Source organism: Mirounga leonina, unplaced genomic scaffold (genome assembly GCF_011800145.1).
Source record: "Mirounga leonina isolate KUSES-001 unplaced genomic scaffold, KU_Mleo_1.0 Mir_128, whole genome shotgun sequence".
NCBI classification, from domain to species: Eukaryota; Metazoa; Chordata; class Mammalia; order Carnivora; family Phocidae; genus Mirounga; species Mirounga leonina.
This window is the reverse complement of record NW_023270320.1, coordinates 6,481,113-6,504,411: the sequence shown is the minus strand read 5'-3', so window position 1 is coordinate 6,504,411 and position 23,299 is coordinate 6,481,113. Positions and strand designations below refer to the sequence as shown.

Here is a 23,299-nt window from a genome sequence, read left to right as displayed (position 1 = left end):
TTGTCTTTCATGATGTTGACAGTTTTGAAGTGTACTTATCAGTTATTTTCTAGAATGTCTCAATTTGGATTTGACTGTTTCCTCTTGATTAGACTGGGGTTATGAATTTTTGGGGAAGAATTTCAGAGATGAACTCCTTCTCATTGCATCATATCAGGGGGCAAATGATATCAATCTGATTTATTACTGGGGTGTTAACCTTAACCACTTAGCTAAGGTGGTGTCTGCCAGTTTCTCCATTGTAAAAATTACTATTTCCTTTTTCACATTTTATTGTTTAGAAGCAAGTAGGTCCAGTCCACACACTCAAGAGGTGGGATTCAAGCTCTACCTCCTGGAGGAAGCAGCACCACAGATTTTATGGCCATATGTTAAAACCACCACTATAACTATTAAATATTTGGGGGGAGATACTTTGAATCTGTGAAAGTATTGTTTCTTCTTAAAGTTTCACTCACTACTTTTAGACTTTATCACCATCAATTTTTAAAATAATCTATCAGCTGGTAACTCAATTACGTCCTCCTTCAATTTTGTTGAAAGCAAATACGTGGGAACCAATTGCAAAATCCAAATATCTACATATTTCCAAGTGTTCTTGTGTCTGGAGTCCCATAGGTTTGTACACCCTCGGGCAGTACATCATAGATCTGATTCAGGATTGGAGAGAGGTATGCCCTTCTTTTGTAAAATGGGAGAAGTGTCCTTAGGCAACTTTGGAAAAATCAGGATGTACACGTTGATTTCCTGAAAACTGACCTGGTCTGAATACTTCATGAGGTTAGTATTCTCGAGTTTGAAGACATGGCTCTGAATGATTCTACTCCAGTGATTTCACCTACCAATACTGCCGTTAATTCCTCGAATTCTTACCTTTTGGTCGATACCTGTTCCCTTCTCCAAGGCAAATCTTCTTTCAACCAGTAAGTCCTCTAGCAACTTGGCTTCCTAATTCGGGCTTCATTTTCCTCCTCTTAAAATATTAAGCGGCTTGCAGCTTCCAGAACACACACTGCTGCTTACCTCTACCGCCTGGATATTCCATCCACATCCCCTCTCCGCCTCACCTGTGTAGCTGGGGCTCTGGATTCACAGTCTAGGCTAGATGGCCACTTGAAAACGTGCTCTAAGTGGCAGATCTCGAGGGCTGTAGAGCGAACTGCTTCTGGGGCGGGGCAGTGAGTGCTAGCTAGCGTTTGCAGAAGTCTCCCACATTTCACGGTGAGGAATGTTTGCCGCACACCACAGCCTTCAGAGTCCGTAGGCACCCAGCGCTCTCAAGGCGCCTCGTCTGCGCGGTGATTTCCAGTGTTGGCCACGAAAACGCAGTGTCCAGCCCTGAAATGCAGTAAGCCCTAGAGAAAAGCCAACTAGTATTCTTGCCTCCAGCGCCTTCACCCGGAGCAGCCCGGAGCAGTCCAAACCCAGAGACCCCGCCCGCCTCGGTCTGCCCGCCCCACCTTAAAGTGGGCTGGGAGTGCCCGTTCCTCAGGCAGGCTGTGGACCCATCAAGGGCCTTTACTGTTTGAAGATTACAAAGCCAGTCAGCAACTCACGCGAGACGGAGATAGTATTCTCGCGAGAACTCTGGGAGGCGGCAGTGATGGCGGCGGCGGGAACCGGACCCGGACCCGGAGTGGATGCAGGACCCGGCCCAGCCGCGGCCGCAAATGCAACAGCGGCGGAAGAAGGGGAGACAAAACCGGTGGTAGCGGTGGCAACTGCCCCGGCTGGAGAGGGGACATCTGTTGCTCCAGCAGCGGAACCCGGTTCTGGAGAGGCAGAAAGCGGGTAAGACGTCCTGTAGCCCGAGGAGGACACAGGAAGGGAGGCCCTCCCTTCTTGGAATCCCGCGGCTCCTGGGAACCCTCCTGCCCGCCCCCTCCGAACCTAGGCCCTGCAGCCAACGGCTCGCCCTGCCCCCTCCAGGACTGTAGTCCCGCCCGCCGCTGGGCCCGTCCCCTTGGCCCTCCCCTCTGAACTGTATCTGAAACTACGCCCCTTTCCGCACCTTTCGCGGTCTGTGAGAGTCGAGGTTCTTGTTCTCTCTCCTGCTTTTGCATCCTAACAGGGGGCTCGAAGCTCTCTCTTCTAGCAGACACCCCTCAAATATCTCAGAGAAGAAACCACTTTGCGTTGCCGGACTGGAAGAAGTAACGGTTCCTCTGAAAACAGTGGGAGAGCTGCGTCCCTGCGAACCTTCCCCAGGACCAATTCCATCCCATGTAGTTTTGTCTGTAAGGGCCGATTAGGCTTCCCTATGCCCCATGGGCCTGCGTCTGTCTAGGCCATGTTCTTCCTACCCCGGGGCATCCAGACTGAGAACAGGCTTAGTTGAAAAAGCTGTAAGAGTGTGAAGTTCAGCTGGACTTTGATCATTATCTTTGGGCATAGGCATTTTGAGGTTTGTTTCTCTTGAAAATTCTTACTTGAGTGCTTCCATTATCTTGTAGGGATGCAAATTCAGTCGACGTAGGTGGTGGTTTGGAGACAGAATCCTCTAATGGAAAAGATACACTAGTAAGTATTTCTTTTTGGATGTATGCAAGGCAAAATAGGTTTTAAACTTCTAAGTGAGTCAGAAATACAATTGGGTCAACTGACTGGATTTTCTAATTGCTCTGTGGACGCAGGAAGGTGCTGGGGATACTTCAGAGGTGATGGATACTCAGGCTGGCTCGGTGGATGAAGAGAATGGCCGACAGTTGGGAGAGGTAGAGCTGCAATGTGGGATATGTACGAAATGGTTCACAGCCGACACGTTTGGCATAGATACCTCGTGAGTATTTTTTGTAGTCTCTACGAATCGCCTTGTAAAATAAATCTCAACATGTTCAACAGCTGAATAATAGTTTGTGGGCAAATATAAAAGCATATTATTTCCTGTCTTCTAACCCCTGTTCAGTGAGTAGTAGGATTTGAATCAGAAATTGTTTTAATAAGCTGAGCGTGCTTTCTACCTATTGAGCTTGTTTTGAGCTTACAATCTGGTTGGGAAACAAAACTGTGCAGTTATGAAGCACTGTATAAACAAATATGGGACAGTATCACTTAAATGTTGTATTGGGTGTTACGGATTTGGGGGTAAGGGTTGGTGTCTATGGTAGACAAACGCTGCTGTCAAAAATTTGAGATGACCAGTGCCTCTTCAGGCTTGAGCCATTCTTTTTCCTTTTGGCTTCTAACTCACTCCCTTTAAGTAAGTATCCTGTGTTCACTCAGCATATTTCCAGTCTTCCTCTTCTAATGAATCAAAATCATTTTAGGATTGATTGAGAATAAAAGGCTTTTTGCTTTATTGTAGGGATTCAGTCAACAGCTAGCAAGGGCTCGATATTGACTCACTGTCTATGGAAATAATTATACTGCTGGCTCTCTGGTGTTCCTTAGATTGTTTCAAGTCTGCATTATTAATTCTGAAATTCTTCCTCATTGGGTGGGTTTGCGAGGAAATACCTTCCTTTATAATTTTATGCTTTCTAGTTAAAAAGTTATAGTGGGTTTTAGAAATGCTAATGTTTAATTAACATGTGACTGGTGACCTAAGGTAGAACATTTAAAAAAGAAAAAAAATACTGAAGGATCTGGAAGAAAGAATTGATCTTAGTAGAAGGATCTGTAGGGAAAATATACAAGATAAGCAAAGCTGGTCACTTAGACAAGACCTAAAATCGGGCACCTTTGGCCAAGGAGAGTTTATTTGGATAGACAGAGCCTCGGAAATTTACCGGAGAGATAACTTGGGGTGATCTAAGGAAGAATCAAAGCACAGTTTGGAGTTTTGGTAGGAACAGTTTGTACCTGAATTTGAGAAGTTACACCTAAAGCCCAACTAGGTGGGACAGATTATCTTTCACAGCTGAGATGGAGGAAGCGAGCTAGCAGGGTGGGAAAAAGGTTGCTGTAAACACCTGATTGTATTTGAATTAAATAACAACTACCTACATATCACTAGTTTGAGGCTTTGCTCTCTGTAGGTGATTTTATCACAGCGGGCTGTTGAACAGAAAGGTTTCGAGAGCAAGGTAAAGGCAAGGGAATTCAATCTTAACATTCACAAGAACGTTTCTTAATTTATTGAATGGTGGCAATAGACACACACCGGGAAGCTTCTCTTTGAGGATACCTTAAGCAAGTTTCAGCTGAGTCCAAGATAAACTTGCTTTTATTTTGATTTCTTCTCTTACAACTTGAACCAGTCTTGTATTTTTCTGTTACTTTCTCCTTTTTAAGACTAAGGTCTCTCTGTACTCTACTTTTCCAATCGTTGGGTGCAATCTCCACCCACCTCCTTCTCCAGTGCATTGGTTCCCTCAGCATCCGCCATTTTTTTAAATCTCTCCCTCCATTGGCATCTTTCTCTCTGCCTCTAAACAGACAAGTCTTCTCTTGCCCCCAAACTCCCCTTTTAGAAGATTTCATCTTTGTGATACAGTCACCCTTAGTAGTTAGAATCCTTTCACTTCCGCCCACCACCCCCCCTTAGTCACCAAGCTTTTCCAATTTTTTCTCTTCTTTGTACAGTCTTGTCCTTTCGTTTATTAATTTCACCCTAGGTGAGGCCGAGGCCTTTACCTTCTGGAACGGCCAAAAAAGCATCTTACATACATTTGCTTTTTCTAATCTCTTCCTTCAGACCCATCCTGTCATGAAACTTAAATTTTAACCATGTCACTTCCCCTTCAAGGAGTTCCCATTCCCCACAGAAAAAAATCCAACTCTACCTGGCTCCTTGCACTTCTTACCTTTCAAGCCTTACTTTTTTTTTTTTTTTTTTTTTTTAACCATATCCCTGACAGATCCCCTCTCTGGGACAAATTTGTTTACAGCAGTTTGCCCCTCTGCCCCCTAGTTGCTCCCTTTCTCATCTCTATACATAGTTCACCTAGAGAAAAGAAAACTGACTCATCTTCCCAAATCCAGTTCATAACTTAATGTCCTCCAAAAATCTTTTCTAACTCTTAAATGTGAAGTTGCTACTTGGATCCTTAAAGCTCTTATAGACTAATTGTCATCTGTAGAATTCCTTTGGTGATGACTTGCGTGTTTTCCTGAATAATGATGTACATTTTTAAAAAGATTTTGTTTATTTATTGTAGAGAGAGAGAGCCGTGGGGAGGGGCTGAGGGAGAGGGTGGAGGGGAGAGAATCTCAAGCAGACTCTACACTCAGCATGAGCCCAATGCAGGGCTCGATCTCCCGACCCCGAGATCAGGACCTGAGCCAAAATCAAGAGTTGGACGCCCAACCTAATGAGTTACCCAGGCACCACACAATTATTTACATTTTTAATTAATCTTGTCATAGTGTCTGTTTGCCCTTTCCAACAGTGTTATTGGCACTTTAAATAAATATTTAGGTATTTAAATATAATTTATGTACAGACATTTATAAAACTGTATTTAAATATAATTTGCATACAAATATTTAAATATAAATATATTTAAAGAGGCTGCTTTGGGCGCCTGGGTGGCTCAGTCGGTTAAGCGACTGCCTTCGGCTCAGGTCATGATCCCAGGGTCCTGGGATCGAGTCCCACATCGGTCTCCCCACTCTGTGGGGAGCCTGCTTCTCCCTCTCCCACTCCCCCTGCTTGTGTTCCCTCTCTCGCTGTGTCTCTCTCTGTCAAATAAATAAATAAAATCTTAATAAATAAATAAATAAATAAATAAAGAGGCTGCTTTGCCTTCTTCCACAACTGGCCTGGCATACTTTTTTTAGGTGCTCAAATACTATAATAAAATAGCTTGGACAAGGTCCCAGTGAGACCTTTCCTGGTGCTGAATTATCTGCTATGGTAGATAATGTCTTATTAAATTTTTGTAACAGAAAAATCCAGGTAGGGACACCTGGGTGGCTCAGTTGGTTAAGTGTCTGTCTTTAGCTCAGATCATGTTCCCAGGGTCCTGGGATCGAGTCCTGCATTGGGCTCCTTGCTCAGCGGAGAGCCTGCTTCTCCCTCTGCCTGCAGCTCCCCCTGCTTGTGCGTGCATGCACACTCTGTCTCTGAGAAATAAAACCTTTTTTTTTTTTTTTTTTTTTTTTAAGATTTTATTTATTCATGAGAGGGAGAGAGGCAGAGGGAGAAGCAGGCTCCCCACTGAGCAGGGAGCCCGATGCGGGACTCAATCCCAGGACCCCGGGATCATGACCTGAGCTGAAGGCAGACACTTAACCGTCTGAGCCACCCAGGTGCCCCCAGATAAAACCTTTTTAGAAAAATCCAGGTATTTGTAAAAATACAAGCCCTGTTTTGGTTTTGACGACCATTTTAAGTTTTAATAGTATATTACTATATTGACATTTTTTACCTTACTTTCACTGTGGGCAAAGGATCCTTGTTGATTCCGTTGATTTACTTCTCATAAAGAAATATGTGTTGAGAAGTTCACTAATCTGTTTAATCTGGCTGTTCTGCAGATCCTGTCTACCTTTCATGACCAACTATAGTTTTCACTGCAATGTGTGCCATCATAGTGGGAATACCTATTTCCTCCGGAAGCAAGCAAGTAAGAACAAACTATGGAGTGCTGCAAAATTGTCCTCTGGTTAGCTGCAAAAGAAAAGGGACTTGGACGTAGCAGAATCAGGAAAACTCTTCCTGGTAGCTGGTAGAAGTTCGGGTTTAGCTCTGAATAATGGCTATTATCCATTTCAGATCAATGATGACTCTACTTTTTGCTGCTGTAATTGTTAGTTTGTGGACCACCTAGTTGAATATTCTTTTGGTAATAGGGGTATAATACTACAGATAACTTTTTGTTTTTGTTTTCGCTAGACTTGAAGGAAATGTGCCTTAGTGCTTTGGCCAATCTAACATGGCAGTCCCGAACACAGGATGAACATCCGAAAACCATGTTCTCCAAAGATAAGGTAGAGAAGAAATTAATGTAATTGCAATTATGCCCAAGAATCAGGTGGAGCTTTTAAAATATACTTTTCAACAATAAATACTTTCCCCCCAATTTTTATGAATATATGACTATAGATTCAGTTGTTACGTGTTACTTATTTCATGTGATTTACTAACTTCTTGAATGTGCATAGTATGTCACTTGGCTTAGCTGTTAGTTGGATGAATCCTTAAATAGTTTTGGTTGGCTTTATAGAGAAGCAAACAACTGTCCCACAATTAATCAGATCTTGAGGTGGACCTTCTCAGCAGCTCAGTTTAGCTATATTTACAGATGATTATTACAGCTTTTGTCAGAGGGAAGGGGATGGGCTTATTTAAACGAATTATCCTTCATTATTAAACTGCAAAACCACATGACCAAAGTCAGGAATCAAAATTAGATGATTAGCCCATCCATGAGTCTTTCCTACTGTGATTCATGGTAAGAAAATGAAGTAAATTTTAAAACAGTGGAGTTTACATTATGTCTAGCGTACATTTATACCTACCCACTTTCATTTAAAACTGAAACAAAAATTTCACCAGTGCTTACTCTCGGATCTTTCCCTCTGTACTCTGTTATTTTCTATTTTAGTCAGTGCTAGTTTTGACCTACAAAATTGATTTTATAACCTACTAATTGCGATCTACAGTTTGAAAGACACTGGTATGGGGTGTCTGGTGAGACCAATATAGTTGGGATCAGAGCTGCAAGGGATTTTCTACTGAATAGAAGTTAGGACTTAATCCTGCAGGCTGGAGTAGTCAGCAGACGGCCCCCTCACCTTCTTTTTATTCCTGCATTAGAGGTGTGCTGTGATCAGATTTGATTTTTTTCTTATTTTTTCCCCCAAATTATTATTTTGAATTTTTCAAACATAATAGAAAAATTCGGATAGTACAGTGAACATCTGTTTATTCTTGACCTAAATTTGCCAGTTGTTAATATTTTATTGCATTTGCTTTATCACCCAGTGTCTGTTTTTTCTCCCTAAGCTATATGAGACTGAATTGAACACTATACCCAGTATTCTCTCATAACCACAATACAGTGATCATACTCAGAAAATTTAATGTTGATGTATACTACTGTCTAATATATGCAGATTTTATTTTTTATATAAAGTATATAGCTATATTTTCTCACTGTTATTCTTAATATCCTTCATAGCTTTTTCCTCCATCCAGGATCCAGGCAAGGATACACATTACATTTAGTTGTAATGTCTCTCTCTCTCTCTCTCTCTCTCTCTTTCTCTTTCTCAAAACCCTGAGATCAGGAGTCGCATGCTTTCCCCACTGAGCCAGCCAGGTGTCCGTGTAATGTCTTTTTTGTCTTTAATCTAAAACAGTTCCTGAACTTATTTTACTTTTTTTTTTTTTTGGTCTGCTATGGCATACATTTGTTTGTTTATTTAAGTAATCTCTACACCCATCGTGGGGCTCCAGCTCATGACCCCAAGATTAAGAGTTGCATACTCCTCTGACTTGAGCCAGCCAGGCGCTGCGGTGTGCTGTGACTTTAAAAATTTTGAGGAGCCTAGACAGTTGTTTGGCATGATCCTCCTCAATTTGCATTTATCTGATTGTTTCCTCATGATTGAGCTCAGGTTAAACTTTTTTTTTTTTTTTAGAGAGGGAGGGGAGAGGAGGGGCAGAGGGGCAGCAGGAGAGGGAGAGAAAGACTCTCAAGCAGACTCCACACCAGTGCAGAGCCCGATGCCTGATCTCACAACCCTGAGATCGTCACCTAAGCCAAAATCAAGAGTCAGATGCTTAACCAACTTAAACATTTTGGGCAAGAATATTATGTAGATAGTGTATATTTTTCTTGTATCACATCAGGAGGCATAAAATATTAGTTTGTTTTATTATTAGTAGTCCTAAATTTGCTTGGGTAAAGAGGAGGTATCACCAGATTTATCCATTGTAAGGGGACAGACATATTCTCTTTGTAATTATTAAGCAGTCTGTGGGTGATGCATTGAGATTGTGTGACTGTCTTGTTCAAACCCTTTCAAGCAGTGGTTTTAGCAACCACTGATTATCCTAGCCTGAATCAGGTTAATAGAGTAATCATTGTGAAAAAGAATACATTTATTGCTTGCAGTTCTTCTGTGAAAAGGGGTTTTCCTTTCTGTCCATACTTTTTTTAAGTATCCCTGCGGATTTGTGGATTTTTATAGTCTGTTACTGGATTTCTGATGTCTGGTGCTCAGATTTGACCAGTGTAGCCCCATTTAGGCTGACTCCTGATACTTTGTGATATGTCCCTATCAGTTTTTGAACTCTTCCTTACTTTCTGGAACAACAGAATATTCCAGACTTCTTTTCAACTTTCCCCGATTCAACCCTCGTTCCTTTTATTTTATTGTTTGTTTGTTTATTTATTTTAAAGATACTATTTTTAAGTAATCTCTACACCAAACATATGGGCCTTGAAATTACAATCCCAAGATCAAGAGCCACACACTCTACTGACTGAGCCAGCCAGGCGCCCCAACCCTGGTTCCTTTTGGTAAAGATTTGGTTTTCTGGAACTAACTAGTGGAAGGTATTAGTGGTAGACTCTGACTCTGGTGGACTTGGGAAGAATGGTGAGAGTAGGGGAAGGTTGTTGTCAGAAGATCAAACTCAGATATATTTTTAGTCACACCAGCAAGAACTGGCAAGGACCACAATCAAAGCAGCAGGAATTGAGAGGAGGCCGGATTGGTGAGAAATTTCTGAAATCTGAAAATTCATTTGGTGTTGGTTTAGATGTGAAAGTCATACACAAGAGAAGAATCAAAGATGACTCCATGGTTTCTGGCTTGTGGTTCTAGGTGATAGGTGATTCTGAGCATTAAGAGCAAGAATAGAAATCGGCAGAGCAGGTTTGTGAGGTAGGATACAAAGTTTAGTTTTTTTGTGTTGTTTTGTTTTTAGAGGGTGCGGGTGAAATGCAGAAGAAGAGGGAGAGAGAGAATCTTAAGCAGGCTCTACACCCTGGATCTGGATGCGGGGCTCAGTCTTATGACCCTGAGATCATGACCTGAGCCAAAACCAAGAGTCAGATGCTTAACTAACTGAGCCACCCAGGCGCCCCCAAAGTTTAATTTTCTTACAAGAAGTTTGAGGTGCCTGTGGGGTGTCCACAAAGGGATGTTGGAAGCAGGTAGAAATAGGAACTCAGGAGAGAATGATTTAGGAGTATTTTCCAAATGGCACCCAAAAGAATGGGGTAGATCTTTCCCTCCAACTGGATTGTAAGCTTTATGTAGCTAAGATTTGTATATATTTATTTGAAATTCCTCACAGTCTATATGTTGTTTGCATGCAATTACATGTTTGTTTAATCGTGAAAAGACTAAACATGGATTTTTCTCTCAATTCTGACAAGGTCTTTGAAAATGCTGCAGTTTTCTTTCCTTTTTTGTGAGTATAACTTTGAAAGCAACTATAGAAATCTTAATATATTTTGTTTTAAAAATTAGGATATCATACCATTTATTGATAAATACTGGGAGTGCATGACGACCAGACAGAGACCTGGGAAAATGACTTGGCCAAATAACATTGTTAAAACAATGGTGAGTAGACTAAAATGATTAGACTCGACATTTCGAAAGTCAGTGTTCTTTGTAAGAATTAAATTTGTTTTAGTCTCACTGAAATAATGTGATGACTAAGAAAATGAGAACAACTTAGTTTTAAATCTTGGAGAGTAAGGTATCACTAATTGTAAATTTTAACAGGTTTCACACGTCACAAATTGTGTCTAAAGTGAATATCACCCTGGTTGTTTTATACACGACACTGATACCTTTGTCCACTGTACTTTTGCAAGTATAATTTTATATTGACATTGCAGACTATTTTTTCCTTTGCTTTAAAAACAAAAACAAATAACACTGTTCTAAACATTATTGTCCTTAGAATTAAAGAGAGCACCTGGGGAGAAGCCAACAGCAAGCTGTTAACAGTGCTTATCTCTGTGAGGTGGAGGGATAGGTGAGGATTCCGAAGGACTTTGGCTCTCATTTTTTCAAGTTTCTCTGTTTGAATTTTTGGATGGTCATGTATTAATTTTCTAATCAGAGGGAAAAGCAATACTATCATTTTGGGAGATTACACTTAGGAATTGGAGTTGCTGGTTGATCATCCATTCAGTACTACTTTGAAGTATAAAATTTCCAGTAACACTAAAATACTGCTTCCTTTTAGAGTAAAGAAAGAGATGTGTTCTTAGTAAAGGAGCATCCTGATCCTGGGAGTAAGGACCCAGAAGAAGATTACCCCAAATTTGGACTTTTGGATCAGGTATTTTGTACTCCCCTTTTGATTTAGAGCCCGAGAATCAGGTTTTGTTAACATTTGTCTATTTGCCCCTGCCATTACAGACCTCTAACATGGTGGGCTGCAGGTAAAGTGTTTCTGCTGTGTGTGCAAAGAGCCCTCACCTTAAACCAGGAGACTAGCGTTTTAGTTCTGGCTCTTCCCCTTAATGTTATAACTCTGTGCATATCCTTTTTATCTTTTTTAACTTTAATTTCCTCCCTTATAACATAAATAGGCTGTGCCAAGTTATTTCTCATTTTTCAAAGTTTACTCTTAAAAACATTTGTTACTATGAAAAAAAATTTGTTGTGAATTAGAATTTGTGTTGTGTATCTAGCATAAAAGGACGAAAAAGAAAATTTCCACTCTCTTTGTTTATGGCAGGGGTTACATTTGGCATGTTAGGAGGCCAGAGCTTTTAGCTTTGCCTTAAAATGTTTGATCTGCCAGCATTGAAAATTCAAGGTTTCACATAGAAATGTTACTGTACAAGGGTCCATTGCCCAATGATGCACAGTAAGCCAAACACTGACAACAGTTTTGTAGCAGAGAAAAAGGGTTATATTGCAGGGTTCCAAGCAAGAAGATGGGAGAAAATTGCTCAAATCCACCTTCTCAAAGGATAGGGGTTGGGTGTATTTAACCATAAGGAGACAGGATGTCATGGGGTGGTGTGTAGGTTGAATGGAATATGCTGATTGGATATAGGGACAAAAAGAGATGCGCATTTAAGGATCAAGCCTCTTTATGGGACAGTGCTCAAAATGGCAGCATAAGGATGATGGAGTGGGGGGGATTCTGGGGGGGGTAGTGTTTTGTCTTTTGTTTACTCTTGGTCCCTTCTGCAAAGTTGCAGGAATTCCCTATTCCAGTCTTAGCTAGTCTTGTCCTTGGTCAGTCAGCTTCTGCAAAACAGGTTCATAAATCAATCAGGTTAGCCAGAGTTTTCTTAGGGTAGATGAGTCAAGCATTTGTTAACTTAATATACCGGTTTTAGAAATTCAGATTTCTGTCTTTTCTTCTAAAATGAGAAGATCTGATTACAATGGGCCTGAGTTCCCACGGGTAGCTGAGAAAATGGGGCTTAGGCACTCCTGTTTGCCTTTGCCCCCTCCACCACCCCACCCCCAATTCGTTCTCAACCACTTTGATCCTTACACTTGTCCCACACATGTTACTTGCTGATCTCTGTAGCATCCAAGTTTGGGACCCTGTAAATTGCAGACTCCCTAGGGTTGTCAGTTTTGATTCACATTCTATTAGAATTTCTTGGTTTTTTGAGCATTGCCAGAATGCTTTGATTATATAGCCTTCCTTTGTAATTGAATATATTTTTCCCTCTAGGATCTTAGTAACATTGGTCCTGCTTATGACAACCAAAAACAAAGCAGTGCTGTGTCTACAAGTGGGAATCTAAATGGTAAGTGTTTAAATGTCTCCTTGATGAAATATTTGTTAAGCTATTGAATCCAAATATGCCTAGAATTGGGCATCCTTTGGGTTGACTCTCAACTGGATATTTACAGAGGCTTTAAAGTACAGAACTCAGTTTTTGGAAGCTAGCCAAAGATTTGACAGGTGGTAGTGGAGAACTTTTTGTCCCTTTACCACAGTTTGGTCTCAAGTGAAACAGATGTAGCATAAAACAAGGTACAGGTTTAAGGTCAGATTTACTGTGTTTATCTTAGACTCCCTGTCTGTATGTCTGTATCCTCATCACTTAACACCTACTGTAGATTCAGCTCTCCGCTCTTACTCCTAATTCAGCTGTTATTTAATGGAGTTCCTATGCCAGTCTTTCTAATTTTTCTTGCCCTGAAACTAGCTTATTCCCATGACAGCAATCTGTACTGATTACCCGCTATAGATGTGTTTCTGTCGGTAACCCACCTAATGACAGGAATGGCCTTCAGTACTAATGGTAATCTAATGAAAGTTGGGGTAGCTGGGAGGTAGCTAGCTATTCCTCTAACACATGGTGTCATTAACTTGTCCTATGGAGTGGTAACATCTTAAATACGTAATCATTTCTACTGTTACTAATATTCTCAGATGGGTTGGAAATAGCTAAGTGTATTATTTCTCTTTTTACACCATTTTTTCCCATTTTAATTGTTACAATTTGACAAATACATGGTGCCACTTCTGTTCTTACAGGTGGAGCCTCTTTTGGAGGTGAATTCCTCCTCTGTCTTCTTTCAGCCTCTCAGACTTAAGTATTATGTGGTTTGGAAAATGCTTTTTGCTGAGTTGTGGTAGAAGCTAAAACTAAATTAAAATTTTAAAGCATCGTGAAAATGGTGGCAATAGCACTTGCTATGAAACTGTAGTTCCAGTTGAATGTTAGTAAATTCAAAGCTTATCCGTTGTCATATTCTGCCTAACATGGCCAGCAGTCCCCTTAGTATTACTTGTTTTATTCCAGCTTCTCTCTTAAAGTAATTAAAATACAATAACAATGAAAAATTAATAATTTTTTTAGGTAACTCAAGCTAGAGATAATGGATGTTACAACAGTTTAACATTAAACCTTTTTATGAAAAACAGGACTGATACCTGCTATGTTCATAAAAGGTAGTTCTGCATAAATCTGGTCCTGTATGTGCAGAATATGACCTGCTCTCAATGTCTTGATCCTTTTCATTGCAGCAGAACTGCTGATAATTTCCAAGCTTGCCCCAAATTAAGATACAGTATTCTATGCAGTTGTTTCCATAAAGGTGTTTTCCTGCAGTTCAGGGACATTTTCTGGCGGACAGAAAAACAAATTGAGAGGAAAGACGGAACTGGACAAAAATTTCAAAGTACCTATTTCAGAAATCACTAGGTAGTATTCCTTGTGGCTTAGTATGTAGCTAAATTATTTTTTGTATAACATAAGTAAATTGTCGATTGATATTTGCTCTTAATTCCACAAGCTAGATTAGTCTAACCTGAATTTTATGCATTGGCACGATCTTAATAATTGTAAAAGTTGCCTACTAAATTTAAAGCCTTTCTACTTGTGTCATGCACAACCAGAGTGGATACCTAGTAGCACTGGAGAGAAACACCTTTTTAGTATTTCTGTTTCTGTTTTCTATGTTTTATGTACCTTTGTCTTGTTGGATCTTCCAGTTAAGTGCTTTAGCAGATAATTGTGCCTTTATAATGTTATGGACTATATCATGCATAGTTCAAGCGAGTGAACATCTACTTATAGTGAGGATATTCTTTGTGGATGTTTGTATTGATTTGGGTGGAAAAAAATTTTATCCTTGCGATTGTTTTTAGATGTGGGTATTTGGAATCTGAATGAGTGAAAATGCATTTGTGTCACATCCTCAGAAAGTGTACTAGTCGTTGCGGTTCATTAAGAAAGGAAGGTTGAAAACGTAACATAGGCGTCATTAGTGCTAGGTTCCTTTGAGCTTACTGCCAGAACCCAGTGTTCTGAGCTGGGAGACGCTCAGCCGACTCTTTCAGAAGCAGGGTGAGATCCAATACGCTCTCAGGAAGGAAATCCTCCTGTGTGTGGTGTTACACAAATGCACGTCAGGAGTGCTAGTCGCCGTGCAATTTCCATATCCACGTGAAGCTTCTATCACAGCTCATTGAGAGTGATCTGCCTTCTTTTCAAAGGGGGAATTGCAGCAGGAAGCAGTGGAAAAGGAAGAGGAGCCAAGCGCAAGCAGCAGGATGGAGGGACCACCGGGACCACCAAGAAGGCCCGGAGGTGGGCAGAACACCCACTCCCACTCACCACTGCTAGACCATTCTTTGGTGCTGGCACAGTCCATCAGAGGGAAAAGAGCTGTACTCTTCACTAGCTCAGGTGTCTGAGATTACAAAGCCTGTCCATTTTTCTCAAATCTTGAGCACTTTGAGGGGTAAAATAATCTCCGGCGAGGAATCCTGTTTTACGGATTTGTGAAAACAGCCCCAGGGCGGCAACCCTGTGAGAGTAAAAATCTGTTAAGACATCTTGAGAAAGGAGAGGTGGAGGAGAGGGAGAGTGGACCCAGTATTGAACTTGAGCACTGGCCGTTTCCCTTTGCTTTGTTCAGCAAATCCTGTTTTTTTCTTATTTAGATTGGCAAGATAGTAAGGGCTCAAATCTCTGAGTTTCATTTCATTAGTTTATAGTAATTAATATACTAAAGGAAATTGCCCTTGTTCCCCTTCTCCTTTTTTCCCCCTATGACGTACTGGCTCCATTTCAAAGATAGTCCTACAGACTACGGAGTAATTTGACTGAAACCACTTTACCAAATTTAAAAATGAATCCGTTTCATTCCCCTGTTTTGCCTGCAGAGGGCAGGATCATCTATTTGAGCAATGAAAAGCATTTGTGAAGTTGCATGTGTTCCTGTTGAAATCTAATTAAATCAGAGGTCCTTACAGATTTGAAGGCATTTGAGCTGGAGGGGGTTTTAGTTTCTTGATTTTATTTTTTCCTTTCTGCAGTGACCCTTTGTTTTCTGCTCAGCGCCTTCCCCCTCATGGCTACCCCTTGGAACACCCGTTTAACAAAGATGGCTATCGGTATATTCTAGCTGAGCCTGATCCCCATGCCCCTGACCCTGAGAAGCTTGAACTTGACTGCTGGGCAGGAAAACCTATTCCTGGAGACCTCTACAGAGCCTGCTTGTATGAACGGGTTTTGTTAGCCCTACATGATCGAGGTATGTAAGGTATTAATGTTCATGTTGGACCCAGATGTTACTTTGAATACTGTCTTCACCTTTGTCCAGTCTAGAATTAGATATACATGTCAACATCTCCCCCCCCCCACCCGTTATAACTAGACTCAGCAGGAACGTGCAACAAAGAATCCCCTTGTCTCTTCCATTAAGCTCTCGCCGTGTGTGTGTGTGTGTTTTTAAGACTTTCTATTTCGAACTTACTTTATTTTTATTTTTTAAGTAATCTCTACACCCAACGTGGGGCTCAAACTTACAACCCCAAGATCAGGAGTTGCATGCTCTACCGACTGAGCCAGCCAGGTGCCCCTATTTTGAACTAATTTTAAACTTAAAGTTATAAAAATAATAGTTTTACTATATCCCTTCCCAAGCTTCTAATGCTAACATCTTACACAATTGATAGTAGGGTTATCAAAACCAGGAAGTTAACATTGGAATAGGCTATTAATGAAACAAAAGACTTGATGTACATTTCGCCAGTTCCCCACTAATGCCTCTTCTCTAGGGTCTCACGTTGCATTTCATTATTTCTCCTTAGTCTTTTGCAGCCTTTAACAGTTCCTCAGTCCTTGCGTGTCTTTCATGACTATTTAAGTGTATTAATCAGGGATTCTGTCGAATATTCCTCAGTGAGTGTCTAACTTTTTCTCATGATTAGACTGATACTACGCATATTTTGGCAAAATACCAAAGACATATGAGTCCTCATTACATCTCATGGCAGTCATGATGTGGATATGTCTTATTACTGGTCATGTTGACCATGATCATCTGGTTAAGGTGGTTTCTCTGGCTTTCTCTGTCTTTCCCTTTGTAGTTAATAAATAGCTCGAGGAAAGATGCTTTGAACTTTGGAGATGTCCTGTTTATAAAGTTTTGCTCTAGTATCCTTCAGTGGATCTTTTCTGCAACAATTTTTTTTTTAAGATTGTATTTGAGAGAGGGTGCCTGGGTGGCTCAGTCGTTAGGCGTCTGCCTTCAACTCAGGTCATGATCCCAGGGTCCTGGGATCGAGTCCCACATCGGGCTCCTTGCTCGGCAGGAAGTCTGCTTCTCCCTCTCCCACTCCCCCTGCTTGAGTTCCTGCTCTCACTGTCTCTCTCTCTGTCAAATAAATAAATAAAATCTTTAAAAAAAAAAAAGATTTTGAGAGAGAACACAAAGCAGTGGGGAGGGCAGAGGGAGAGGGAGAAGCAGACTCCGCCTTGAGCAGGGAGCCCGACGCAGGACTCGATCCCAGGACCCCGAGATCATGACCTGAGCCAAAGGTAGATGCCCAGTTGACCGAGTCACCCAGGCGCCCCTGCAACAATTATTAATGTTTTGTGTTTGCCTGATGATTTTTTCTTTCTTTCTTCCCGTCTCCACTTATTATTTAATCGATTTTTGCTTATATCAGTGTGAACTCAGATATTTATTTTATTCCATTGGGGTATACTTTGTCTAGTTGCTCAAATTATTCCAGCTTAGGCCATTGGGAGCTTCTTTAGGTTAGTTCCTGTGTTTTTTTGATAAGCCTCATCTTTTTTTTTTTTTTTTTTTAGTACTTCTTTACTTTCTGGCATCACAAAATGTTCTGGCTTATCTTGTATTTTCTCTGCCCTAGGCCAAGTATCAACTGCTTCTCCGAAGAGCCCTGGTTCCTTTGATTGGAGAATGAGATTTAGAAATAAAGACCTAAGTGTTAGGTATGCTCACTGGGTGTCTCTTTTAAACTCCTTCAGTGGCCAGAAGGAGGAGATTGTATGTATACCAACTGACACATACATACACAGGGTTCTACTGTGTTTGCACTGATAGCTTGGATTCCAGTCAAACACTCCTGGTTTGTTCCAGCCCTCTGCCTTTCCTTATTTGTCACTTCTTTCTCCAACAATGAGAAACCTGGCTCTGTCTACGGTGTATTCTCTTATTTGTTCATTTCTAATATGCACATAAAGTTTCAGAATTGCTGACCCCTGTGAGAAACTTTCACTAGCTAGCTTACAGCAGTTACATCAAGCTCTTTGGCTTTTAGCCTTGCAGTATCCCATTAGGTTACTGTTAGATTAGTTCTCTTCTTCCCCACCTCCTTCAGGGTGGTTGTGTATCTCATTTATAATAGTTAGGTTCATTTGTTAGTGTTTGTATGCTATTTTTAGGTTCTCCCCCCTCTTGGGGGGAAAGAGAGAGAGGGAGGGAGTGTGTGTGTTTCAGGGGAGTACGTGAAGGGTCTGTTGAGTTCCAGAAGTTAAAGTTGTACAAAAAGGTTAACTCAGGGCACCTGGGTGGCTCAGTCGGTTAAGCATCTGCCTTCGGCTCAGGTCATGATCCCGGGGTCCTGGGATCGAGCCCTGTGCTGGGTTCCCTGCTCAGTGGGGAGTCTGCTTGTCCCTCTCCTCTGCCCCTGCTCGTGTTCTCTGTCTTAAATAAATAAATAAAATCTTTAAAATATGTATATATAACCATCATACCATTATTATTCCTAACTAAGATGAATAATAATTCCTTAATGATGTAATATCTGGTCCATACTCATATTTCCATGGTTTAAAATATGCCTTTTAGTTGTCTCTTTGAATTAGATCTAAATAGGTAATATATTTACTGCATTTGAAAGCCCATTATTTCTTGGTTTAATGCTAAAAGCTAACACTTGTAGGGGCACCTGCCTGGCTCAGTCGGTAGAGCCTATGACTCCTGATCTTCAGGTTGTGAGTTCGAGTCCCACGTTGTGTATAAAGATGACTTTAAAAAAATCAAATAAAAAAACTATCACTTACATTGATGCTGGTCATTTGGAAGTGAAGTAAATGTCCATTATATGTGGATTGTTTGACTTCTGGTAGTGACAAGCATACTTTGATAGCAGGGAAGGCCAAATAAGTGACTTCAGGGTTTAAGAAGTGAGACTTGTCTTGTTTCACTATACATAACAGTTATAATTCCAGGAGAAAAAAAAGAACACTGGCCCGTAGTAGTTAATTTGTTAGAATTTAATATATAAAATAGCAAAGGCTGCTTGCTGTTTATGCTATTTATGCTGAGCCTTACAAAAGTTAATGATAAATCTGTATTGTATCTTTTAAGGTTTTTATTTTGAAATAATTTCAGATGTATAAAAAAGTGTAAGAATACTACTGAACTTTTTTTTTTCTCTGAACCATTTGAGAGTAAGTTGCCATGACGCCCCCTCATTTTTGAGAACTTGATGGTGTATTTCTTACAAGCAAGGATGGTCCCCTTGTGTTAGTTATTTAGTGCTGCTTACCAAATCACCATAAAACTTAGCAGTCTAAAACTACAAATGTTCATTATCTCCCACAGATTTTGAGGGTTGGGAATCTGAGAGCAGCTTAGCTATGTGGCTTGGCTCAGGAGAATTTATGCGGCTGCAGTCAAGCTCTTAGCTGGGCCTCTCGACTCTGAGGACTTGGCAGAGGCTGGAGGACTTATTTCCAAGATGGCTCACTCATGTCACTTTGACAGGATGCGCTCAGATCCTGACCATGTGGGCCTCTCCATAGACCACTTATTTATCCTCATCCGTGGAAGCTAACTCCTCCAGTGCAAGTGATCCAAGAGAGCAATAGAGTTTGAGTATCATCTGTGACCCAACTTTGAAGCTGGATAGTCGCTTCAACTTTGTTTTGTTAGGAATGAGTCACTACGTTCAGCCCACACTCAGGTGAAGGGAAATTAGGCTCCATCTCTTCAAAGGAAGAGTATCAAAGAGTTAGTGGATATTTTTTAAACTTTCACATTCTTACAGAACCAGTATATAACCATCAAAGACAGAAAATTAACACTAATTGCTACCATCTGATGCTCTTCAGATCCTATTCGTTTCTCCAGTTGGTGTAATAATGTCATTGTAGCAAAGGATCCCATTGAGAATCATTTGCTGAATTTAGCTGTCTTGTCTCTTAAGTCTTCTTCAATCTGGAACAGTTTTTCTATCTTTCCTAGACTTTGATGACCTTGAAGCTTTTGAAAATGAGAGGCCACTTGTTTTATAGAATATCCTGCAATTTGAGTTTGTCTGGTTGAAATCTCAGGATTCGATTCAATTCTGCATCTTTGACAGAAATATCATTAAAATGATGTTATGTTCTTCATGTTGCATCCTGTCAGGTGGTACGTGATTTTACTTTGTTCCATTACTGATGTCCACTTTGATCATTTAGCTAACATGGTACCTGCCAGGTTTATCCACTGAAAAGTTACTTTTTTCCCCCTATGTAATTAAGTATTTTAGGAGGAGGTACACCCTTTACTGTCCTAGTCTATCCTGGATACTTGCCTTGCTCAGTCCCCACCTAGTGGCTTTAGGGCTGAATTGCCCAGGGAGGGATAAGGGAAAAAGTGTATTTGAGAAGGTAGAATTTGCCAAGTACCTAAGAAAGTTCTGCTGTACAGCATGTAATCCATTTAAGGAAGTTATCGTTGTATCTGCCTAGGACATGAGCCATTATGGTCTGTGTAACCAAAAGAGTGGGGGGCCAGGGCTTTTCAGTCAGCCGTGCCACACTGAGCTGCGGTATGATCTTGAACAGTCACAGAATCGGCTGCTCCATCTGCACGGTAGAAAGGATCAGAGTCTGTCTACCTACCTATCATTGTAAATCATAAAGACCTTTATAAAAACTATAGCCAATCTAAATTTTGTGCTTCTTCCAGTAGAATTCAGGCTTTTAGTGTTACAAACATGGTTTCAAATGCTTTTTCCTCAGTTAAGTCTTAATTGGATCTGTGATGGTTCTACATTGATAAAATCAAACTACATCACCTGAAAATACTCTCCTATCTTTTGTCATTTTTTTCTTCATTTCCAAGTCACAATATCCCCTCCAATTGATTTAGATTGTCCCCTGTATCTTACATAATGGCCTCATAGTCAAGTTTCAAACCATACACAAAGGTAGAGAGATGAATACAATGAATCTTATACTTTCCACCCACATTTAGCAGTTATCAAGTTTTTGCCATATTTGTTTTACTGTTTATTTTTGTGTCTCTCTTCTGAATTTTTAAGAAGTAAATCTCACCCTACATACTCTAAAAAATATGCATTTCTAAAAGATAGGGATGCTTTCTCTCACAACCACAAAGCTATTATCACACTTACCAAAATTGATCATTCCTTGCTATCATCTGAATTCAGTCCATAATCAGATTTCCTTGATTGTGTCAGGTGTCTCTGTATCTCCCCACAAAATGCTTATTAATTACAAAGAGAAAATAGTGACTTCATAGTGGAGAAACCAGTGAGGCACCACGGTAGTCAAGTGATTAAAGTGTAACATGGGCATTTTGACATCATGTGCTTCCTGATACTATACACTGAGAGACACAGCATTATTTACTTCACTGATGTTCCTGACGTAAAAGCATAACCTATGCTTAAGCAGGAGGAAACCTCAGCAAACCTAACTGAGGGACATTCTACAAAGGAAGGTGACCAGTACTCTTTAAAATGTCATGGTCGGGGCGCTCATGGGTGGCTCAGCTGTTAAGCATCTGCCTTCGGCTCAGGTCATGATCCCAGGGTTCTGGGATCAAGTCCCACATCAGGCTCCCTCCTCAGCAGGAAGCCTGCTTCTCCCTTTCCCACTCCCCCTGCTTGTGTTCCTGCTCTCGCTATCTCTCTCTCTGTCAAATAAATGAATAAAATCTTTAAAAAAAAAAATGTCATGGTCATGAAAGACTTAACTGCTCCAGATTGGAGGATACTAAGGACACACAACAACCAAATGAAGTGTGGGATGTTGGATTAGATCCTGGAACAGAAAAAGGATATTATTAGGATAATTGGCTTAATTTGAAGATGATCTGTAGGTTGGTTAGTAGCATTATACCAATGCCAATTTTCTGATTTTGATAATTGTGTTATGGCCATAGATGGTGTTTTAACATTTAGGGAAGCTGAGTGAAGGACACAGGAGGAATGTATATTATTTTTGAAAGTCTAAAATTGTTTCAAAATTAAATATCAAGTCTTTTAAAGGATGGCTTATACAGGGGCACCTGACTGGCTCAGTAGGTAGAGCATGCAACTTGATTCCAGGGTCATGAGTTCAAGCCCCACATTGGGAGGAAAACTTAATTTAAAAAGAAAGAAAAAAAAAAAGATGGTTTGTACAAATCAGGATCCAACCACATTATAATTGGTTTGTTATATTTTAGGGAATAGACAGCATAACTGATTTTAACCTGTTAACTTAAATATCACTTAATAGAAACTAAATTACCTGACCACTTTGTTCCCGTTTTTTCCTCTTGCCCTCGGCCATATCCTACATTGAGATTTGAAACTCCTGAATAATACTCCAGATTCCTGACCTCATTCTGCCAATTTTTTACTTTGTTTTACTGGAGCGTAGGAGACTCCGGTTTGGGGGGAGCAATTGTGTCTGAGGGCCTCCAGCAAGTTGCAGGCCTCCGTTTTCATCTTCACACTGTAGCTCCCCAGCTAAAGATCTCCGATGACCGGCTCACTGTGGTTGGAGAGAAGGGCTACTCCATGGTCCGGGCTTCTCATGGGGTCCGGAAAGGCGCCTGGTACTTCGAAATCACAGTGGATGAGATGCCGCCGGACACTGCTGCCAGACTGGGGTGGTCCCAGCCCTTAGGTAAGTAGGAGCCGTCAGGCAGAGAGGTATAGACCATCTGGCTGAGCTTCGTGGCTTTTCTTGGGGCTTATTGGATTATGGGCATAAAATTCACTTTCTGAAGGATTGGGTGGTTTGCAATTTTGTAAAACCGACCAAAAAATAAAATGAAAAGGAGTACAATTTTTTCTTTCAGCAAACCGGAGTTGATTTGCAATCTTTTGACTTCCTGTATATCTTTTTATTGGAACAGGTAACCTTCAAGCTCCCTTAGGTTATGATAAATTTAGCTATTCATGGCGGAGCAAAAAAGGAACCAAGTTCCACCAGTCAATTGGCAAACACTACTCTTCTGGCTATGGACAGGGAGATGTCCTGGGATTCTATATCAATCTTCCTGAAGACACAGAGACAGCCAAGTCACTGCCTGATACTTATAAAGATAAGGTGAGTTTGTCCTCCTGGGAGATTCCTGGGTTTGAAGACCTGTGGCAGCCAGTGAATGCCTGCAGCGGTGGCCTGAGTGTACTCTGGTCATGCTGACCTACCATTCACATGTTTTTTCTCGTATTTCATTCTGAAAATGTTAAGACATAAAAAAGTTGAAAGAATTTTAAATTCCGTGTCCAAATACCCATCACCTAGATTCTGCCATTTGTTCATTCCTCCACCCACCCATCTGTCCGCCATCTTGTTCTAATGCACTTCGGAGAATGCTAGCCACCAATATACCTCACCCCTGCCCCTGTGCTTCAGGATACACATCATTAGCTAGAGTTCAACCTTTATTTAGTTTTTTCTTTTGCTAT

General features: G+C 40.8%; 1 protein-coding gene across 4 annotated transcripts in view; it reads left to right on the top strand.

Moving 5' to 3' along the window:
* The first annotated feature begins 1,583 nt into the window (after positions 1–1,583).
* Positions 1,584–23,299, top strand: part of ASH2L (ASH2 like, histone lysine methyltransferase complex subunit) — a 28,092-nt gene continuing 6,376 nt past the window's right edge. For 2 of the 4 annotated variants that reach the window (XM_035004035.1, XM_035004033.1), the window contains exons 1-12: positions 1,584–1,791; positions 2,454–2,520; positions 2,628–2,779; positions 6,421–6,509; positions 6,779–6,873; positions 10,372–10,467; positions 11,102–11,197; positions 12,560–12,635; positions 14,837–14,930; positions 15,662–15,879; positions 22,344–22,511; positions 22,744–22,937. In XM_035004035.1, the coding sequence (XP_034859926.1) occupies positions 1,604–1,791; positions 2,454–2,520; positions 2,628–2,779; positions 6,421–6,509; positions 6,779–6,873; positions 10,372–10,467; positions 11,102–11,197; positions 12,560–12,635; positions 14,837–14,930; positions 15,662–15,879; positions 22,344–22,511; positions 22,744–22,937 (1,533 nt within the window). In that variant the 5' untranslated portion in view covers positions 1,584–1,603. The other 2 variants (XM_035004034.1, XM_035004036.1) reach the window with 2 other exon arrangements.